The sequence below is a fragment of the Anomaloglossus baeobatrachus genome, chromosome 6, assembly GCF_048569485.1.
Source record: "Anomaloglossus baeobatrachus isolate aAnoBae1 chromosome 6, aAnoBae1.hap1, whole genome shotgun sequence".
Lineage (NCBI taxonomy): Eukaryota > Metazoa > Chordata > Amphibia > Anura > Aromobatidae > Anomaloglossus > Anomaloglossus baeobatrachus.
In genome coordinates this window covers 53,547,056-53,555,171 of record NC_134358.1, presented here as the reverse complement: position 1 = coordinate 53,555,171, position 8,116 = coordinate 53,547,056, and the positions used below count along the sequence as shown (strand labels likewise).

The window sequence follows — 8,116 nt, the reverse complement described above, 5'->3', positions numbered from 1 at the left end:
GCCGAGTGCGTGTGTGTATGTGGCTGAGTGTGTGTGTATATAACTGAGTGTGTGTGTGTGTATATAGCTGAATGTGAGTATTTAGCTGTATATATGTAGCTGAGTGTGTGTATGCAGCTGAGTGCGTGTGTTTATGTATGTATGTAGCCGAGTGTCTGTGTGTATGTAGCTGTGTATGTAGCTGAGTTGTGTGTGTAAGTAGCTGAGTGTGTGTGTGTGTGTGTGTGTGTGTGTATAGCGGAGTTGTGTGTGTATATAGCTGAATTTGTGTGTAGAACATATGTTATAGGTGGCTACCAAGTCACAAATGCAGTATATAAAATATTCAGACAATGGAAACACAGGATAAAGAAAGATCTCTGATTTTAATAGTTTTTGTTCATTAAAAAAGTTTAAACCTGCATAGCAATCATTTCAAAAATAATTATTTAATGTTCCATAATTAAACTGTACACAGCCTAGTTCTGAGACGACAAAGCTCGGTGGTGGTTGTCAGCAGTCCAGTGCAATGGAGTCCAGACGCCCAAGGCCTTGGCTCCAAACGCTTTGTGTATTCCATGTGTGGAAGCGGCAGAATGAACCGTTCATAAGCATTGTCCGTGTGTGGATGGGGACGCACTGGGCAGGAGGCTCATTCCGGTGGCAGTTATGTCTCAAAGTCGTTCAATGTCCCGATATTTCTTTCGTAGAATTGAGACCTGATCCTTGAAGAGCACAGGGTCCAGTCTCATCTGTGAGTGAATGAGCGGCATATAGCCAAACCAGCTGGCAAACGTATTCATACAAGTCTGTCTCTGAGTAAAATGGTCGGGGTCTGCCCAGCGAGAAGCTCTGGAGGTCTGCAGAGGAAAAGGAACAGATTAGGTTCCCTGATAATCAAATGTTATCAAAACTATAATTACATGTTCATGCTAGAATGCGAATACGGTGTGCAAAACCAATGATCAGCTATAGCCGAGCCCCAGACACCGCGGCTCGCAGGATCCTGCTGGCTGTTACTTGGAATCGATCATCAGAGAGGATACGAACAATGGTAACATCACCAACATCCGGCTGTGAGGCACTGTAACACCTGAGCGAGTTATGTCCTTATATTACTAATGTACAAGACCTGGGCTAAAAAAATAAATAAATAAAAATGCAATGCTTATTATTGCAGTTCTATTCTTATACTTGGGGGGGCAGTATTACAGTAGTTATATTCTAATACATGGAGGAAGTATTATAGTAGTTATATTCATGTACATGGGAGTAGTATTATAGTAGTTATAATACTATACAAGGGGGGCAGTATTACAGTAATTATATTCTTGTACATAAGAGCAGTATTATAGTAGTTATATTCTTGTACATAAGAGCAGTATTATAGTAGTTATACTCTTGTACATAGGGGCCAATAATTCTATACTTTTACATGGGGTTAGTATAATAGTAGTTTTATACTTGCAGATAGGTGTCAGTATTACAGTAGCTCTCTACTTTTTTATAGGGGCAGTATAATAGTAATTCTATACTTATACATAGGGGGTCAGTATTACAGTAATTATATTCTTTTACATATGAGCAGTACAATAGTTATATACCTGTACATAGGGGCAGTATTATAGTAGTTATATTCTTGTACATAGGGAGCAGTATTATAGTAGGTATATTCTTGTACATAGGGAGCAGTATTATAGTAGATATATTCTTGTACGTAGGGGCATTATTATAGTAGTTATATTCTTGTACATATGGGCAGTATTATAGTAGTTATATTCTTGTACATAGGAGCAGTATTATAGTAGTTATATTCTTGTACATAGGGGCAGAATTATAGTAGTTATATTCTTGTACATAGAGGCAGTATTATAGTAGTTATATTCTTGTACATAGGGGCAGTATTATAGTAGTTATATTCTTGTACAAAGGAGCAGTATTATAGTAGTTATATTCTTGTACATAGGAGCAGTATTATAGTAGTTATATTCTTGTACATAGGGGCAGTATTATAGTAGTTATATTCTTGTACAAAGGAGCAGTATTATAGTAGTTATATTCTTGTACATAGGAGCAGTATTATAGTAGTTATATTCTTGTACATAGGGGCAGTATTATAGTAGTTATATTCTTGTACATAGGGGCAGTATTATAGTAGTTATATTCTTGTACATAGAGGCAGTATTATAGTAGTTATATTCTTGTACATAGGGGCAGTATTATAGTAGTTATATTCTTGTACATGGGGCAGTATTATAGTAGTTATATTCTTGTACATAGAGGCAGTATTATAGTAGTTATATTCTTGTACATAGAGGCAGTATTATAGTAGTTATATTCTTGTACATAGGGGCAGTATTATAGTAGTTATATTCCTGTACATAGGGGCAGTATTATAGTAGTTATATTCTTGAACATAGGGGCAGTATTATAGTAGTTATATTCTTGTACATAGGGGCAGTATTATAGTAGTTATATTCTTGTACATGGGGCAGTATTATAGTAGTTATATTCTTGTACATGGGGCAGTATTATAGTAGTTATATTCTTGTACATAGAGGCAGTATTATAGTAGTTATATTCTTGTACATAGAGGCAGTATTATAGTAGTTATATTCTTGTACATAGGGGCAGTATTATAGTAGTTATATTCTTGAACATAGGGGCAGTATTATAGTAGTTATATTCTTGTACATAGGAGGCAGTATTATAGTAGTTATATTCTTGTACATAGAGGCAGTATTATAGTAGTTATATTCTTGTACATAGGGGCAGTATTATAGTAGTTATATTCTTGTACATAGGGGCAGTATTATAGTAGATATATTCTTGTACATAGGGGTAGTATTATAGTAGTTATATTCTTGTACATAGGGGCAGTATTATATCATAAACTCTACTTTCTAGATATACTACTGTTTCTGGTCTTAAATCTTTTACCTAACTGAATACTTTTACAAAACTGATTCAAATCTGCCCCAGATTCCTCTCCTCTCCTGGCCCTGATGGCCCTCTCTGCTGGAGCGCAAACTTAGCAGTGATGATGGGAGAAAGAATCTATCTAAAGTTTTATGGAGTGAAAAGAAAATAAACTATAGACAAGAAGGAATCACATAAAGATGAAGTTCGTGTTATATTGGAGATGTGTGGATATGGTAAAGCAAATGAAGAACACAACACCCTGGATATTGAGTTCACATCCAGCCTATATTACAGAGAGGGAAAATCCAACCGGAGATAACTGTGAAAGTTCAAGTATTCTGCAAACGGCCTTCGATCATTACGAAGTTTGCTTCTTTTTCTAGATACCTAACAATCCACCTACATACCTGGCCCATCATGGTCTCCTTATACTGCTTTTTCTGTGTTACTTTGATAGGTGGCAACTTTGTTACTGCAGACACCAGAAAGTTTATTAAGATATCTTCACAATTTGCTAATTGGTCCACCATGTTTTTCAGACTGGCAGGCAAGTAATTGGTGTACAGGTAGTGATAGTATCTGCAAAAAAACACAATATAAAACATTAGTAATAGTATTACATATTCCAAAACCATATAATATTAATCCGGCAACTAATAATCGGTTCTGTATTTCGGCACACGGAGGATTTTGGCTTTTAAAATTTTAAGAAATCTGATTACTAGTGCAGAAGAGCGTTCTCTGCTGTCAGCACATTGCGAATAAAGCTTTGAATTACGCAATGGAGTTACATGAGTTAGGTTGCTATGGATACACTCCCTGAAAGATGCAGCCATTTTGTATGTAATTTCCAGGCAGCACTTTCCACTCGGTTTTAGATTATTCAAGTCTTGAGTTTCAGACAGTATTAGCAGAGGGCTGATAAGAGGCAAGGACGGGAATTACTCAGGGATTTTTTTATTAATTTATTTTAAATTCACAGAGGTGTAAAATGACTTTAAAGAGGATCTGTTACAGGATGCAAATTTTTACACTATTTTTGCTCATTAGATTCCCAATTTGTCCTATGGTTCCAGAGATACGAGCCTTTTTATTTTGTAAAATTTTTAATATTTTTTAGTTTTATTTTAGTTTAAATAAATGCTAAACAGATCCCCACTAAGGATACGTGAACCTGACAAATGTCTAATTCAGCCGGGAAATATGATTTATTGTTGTGTTTAAAGGGGTATTCCCATCTCCAAGATCCTATCCCAATATGTAGTAGGTGTGATAATAGTAATATTAAAAAATTCCTCCAGTTAGAAATTATCTTTTTTTCTTCTGATTCACTATTTCGCTTACCTTATGTTCAGGGCATTGCAGGACCTTAGGTATCCACGGTTAGGACCACCAGCAATTACTGGTAACTATATGCATGGTCGTAACAATGGACACCTAAGGCCCCAGAATGCCCTGCATGAGGAAGGCGACATAGTGAATCAGGAGAACAATACAACATTGCTAATTGGAGGTATTTGCAAATATTAAAGTAGTATAATTCTCCTGATTCACTATTTGCCAATACCTCCAATTAGAAATGTATTGTTCTCCTGATTCATTATGGCACTTACCTCATGTGCAGGGCATTGCAGGATCTTAGTTAGTTAATTGCTAGTGGTTGTAACCATGGATACCTGTCACTATATCCATGGTCGTAACCGTGGATAGCTAAGGTCCTGCAATGCCCTGCACATGAGGGAAACGACATAGTGAATCAGGAGAACTATAATACATTTCTAATTGGAGGCATTTCCTAATATTATTATTACACCTACTACATATTGGGATATTATCTTGGAGATGGGAATACCCCTTTAAAGCTGATCATTCTGCTCCGAAGTCTTCAGATGGATGGGAAAGGGGTTAAACTACAATAAAACTACTTGCTCCGCCTCACATTTGACCCTGCTGCTCCTCGCCGGTCCTGCTCTTGCTTGCTAAGGCTTGAGCCACGGATCCGGCGCTCTCTTCACCGGCTCCTTCGGAGTAGAGGAGGCGTTGTTGAGCGTCTTGACGTCAGTTATTCCACATGACGTGACGCACAATATGACATACTGACATCTCGTGCATCACGTCCCAGTCAGCGATGGCGAAAAGAAGATTCGAGCCAGTGCCACACATTTTAACCCCTTCCTGGCCTATAGGAATACAGCAAAATTGCAGTGGTCTGACACCATTTCAGATTAGCGCAAGAGCAAACTAATACTTTGCATGCGCTAAGTGAAGCATGCGAGGTGTAAGGGCGCATGTTTCATTGCGCGTTTTGGCATCAGTTACTCCACGAGACGTGACGCAGGTTATGACATACGGACGTCGTTGCATGCTTCAAATCCCAGTCATTGATGGCGAAAAGATTCAAGCCAGAGCCACACATTTTAAGCTACTGCTGGCCTAGATGAACTGAGCAAAATTGCAGTGGGCTCATGAGCGCATGCCCAAACCAATACTGTGCATGCGCTAAGTGAAGCATGGGGAGGTGTAACAGCACATATTTCACCACTAGGTGAAATACTATTTCTACACTGATCCCTGTATGCAGTGAGCTCCCCCTAGTGGCAGCGGGCAGCCATTATTTTAGCATTTTTCTATATCAGCTGTGCTTGCTCCCCCTAGTGGCCAGCCATAATTTTTATATTAATCTATATCAGCTGTGCTTGCTACCCCTAGTGGCAGCGCCAGCCATGATTTTAGCATTCCTCTATATCAGCTGTGCTTGCTCCCCCTAGTGGCAGCGCCAGCCATGATTTTAGCATTTCTCTACATCAGCTGTGCTTGCTCCCCCTAGTAGCAGGGCCAGCCATGATTTTAGCATTCCTCTATATCAGCTGTGCTTGCTCCCCCTAGTGGTGGTGGCCAGCCATACTTTTTAGCATTTCTCTATATCAGCTGTGCTTGCTCCCCCTAGTGGTGGTGGCCAGCCATGATTTTAGCATTCCTCTATATCAGCTGTGCTTGCTCCCCCTAGTGTCAGCGCCAGCCATGATTTTAGCATTTCTCTATATCAGCTGTGCTTCCCCTAGTGGTGGTGGCCAGCCATGATTTTAGCATTCCTTTATATCAGCTGTGCTTGCTCCCCCTAGTGGTGGTGGCCAGCCATGATTTTAGCATTCCTTTATATCAGCTGTGCTTGCTCCCCCTAGTGGTGGTGGCCAGCCATGATTTTAGCATTCCTTTATATCAGCTGTGCTTGCTCCCCCTAGTGGTGGTGGCCAGCCATGATTTTAGCATTTCTCTATATCAGCTGTGCTTGCTCCCCCAGTGGTGGTGGCCAGCCATACTTTTTAGTATTTCTCTATATCAGCTGTGCTTGCTCCCCCTAGTGGTGGTGGCCAGCCATGATTTTAGCATTCCTTTATATCAGCTGTGCTTGCTCCCCCTAATGGCGGTGGCCAGCCATGATTTTAGCATTTCTCTATATCAGCTGTGCTTACTCCCCCTAGTGGTGGTGGCCAGCCATGATTTTAGCATTTCTCTATATCAGCTGTGCTTGCTCCCCCTAGTGGTGGTGGCCAGCCATACTTTTTAGCATTTCTCTATATCAGCTGTGCTTGCTCCCCCTAATGGCGGTGGCCTGCCATACTTTTTAGCATTTCTCTATATCAGCTGTGCTTGCTCCCCCTAATGGCGGTGGCCAGCCATACTTTTTAGCATTACTCTATATCAGCTGTGCTTGCTCCCCCTAGTGGAGGTGGCCAGCCATACTTTTTAGCATTTCTCTATATCAGCTGTGCTTGCTCCCCCTAATGGCGGTGGCCTGCCATACTTTTTAGCATTTCTCTATATCAGCTGTGCTTGCTCCCCCTAATGGTGGTGGCCAGCCATACTTTTTAGCATTCCTCTATATCAGCTGTGCTTGCTCCCCCTAGTGGAGGTGGCCAGCCATACTTTTTAGCATTTCTCTATATCAGCTGTGCTTGCTCCCCCTAATGGCGGTGGCCAGCCATACTTTTTAGCATTTCTCTATATCAGCTGTGCTTTTAATACTTTATCAAAACATGACAAAAAAAAAAAAAGGCAAAAACAATTAGAAAAATCCATGTATTTTAACTCTATAACCATGGCAACCGTTCATGTTATGGAAACGCATTTCATACTGTATAGACAATCCCAGGACACTCACTTGTGGTAGATAGCAGCTCCGGTTAGTACCATGGAGTAGTCATTAGTCCACTTGGATGTGTAACCCCATCGCTCCTTTGTGCTGTCCCAAAAGTGACTACGGGCCGGGTAACCCACAATCCTTTCCGGAAAACTCTGCCAAACCGTGAAGGCAAAATCCACCTGAAAAAAGACGATAAGTGAGTATTAGCCGGCTACGACTAGCGACATAACACGGCATGGAGCTATAACTCCTGGTTATCACCCCCACCATATACACATAAAAGTGAGGAAAAAAAAAAGCTATAAAGAGCTATTCTCTGTATAATGGAGCTTTTTGAATGCATTCGAGACAAAGGACGGCCGCCATTTGTGGGCCAACCTGAAAGCGAGCCTGTCAGGGAGATAATAGAGACGCAGGATGATCATTATCTACTCAAATGTCTTTAAACCGGGCATCATTGTTATAACTAAGTAAATGGCTCAATTATAAGCTACAGATAAAAGAAAGGAAAAACCCTATGTATAAAAAATAAATTAAAAAAAATCAACGCTGCTGCTTTTAACCAAACTGCTTGATATTCTAACCTAAAATTATGCACATTTTAATGTCTCCATCAGCCGAAATTCAGCACACCGTGGCATTAAATTCTGATTTATAGAGCTGCCCTTTTTTTTTTTTTTTTTATTGGTTGGACCATTGCCAATGTTATTTCTATACATTGGCTATTTTTTTGTGCAAAGTCATTTTTCCCCCTTTTTTTTCTATTTTGTGGAGGAACAAGAGGAACACACGTACAACAGTCATATAGATATGTAGCAGAGCTGAATTTGTTCAAGTAGTGGTAACAACCCGTCCCCTATTATAGCACATGGATATGGGAGCCCTTCTTGGGGCTCCAAAAACCTTTAAATAAGGGTTTTATCAATTAGGTACCTATTATAATACAGTAGATTTAGCTTTATAAAACCTCAGGTATCAAAAGTTGCACCAAAATCCACATTACTGCAGCTTTACTGTTCCCGCAAATGATACCCGTCAGGGTCCATACACAAAAATCATCATAGGATGTAC

At 39.9% G+C, this 8,116-nt stretch overlaps 1 protein-coding gene across 1 annotated transcript in view; it reads right to left on the bottom strand.

The window, feature by feature from the left end:
- Positions 1–362: 362 nt before the first annotated feature.
- The window catches only part of EXT1 (exostosin glycosyltransferase 1), a 406,167-nt gene continuing 398,413 nt past the window's right edge, over positions 363–8,116 (bottom strand). The window contains exons 9-11 of the mRNA XM_075352930.1: positions 7,064–7,224; positions 3,309–3,480; positions 363–839 (exon numbers count right to left, since the gene is read on the bottom strand). Coding sequence (XP_075209045.1) covers positions 654–839; positions 3,309–3,480; positions 7,064–7,224 — 519 coding nt within the window. The 3' untranslated portion in view covers positions 363–653. The remainder of the gene's footprint in view (positions 840–3,308; positions 3,481–7,063; positions 7,225–8,116) is intronic.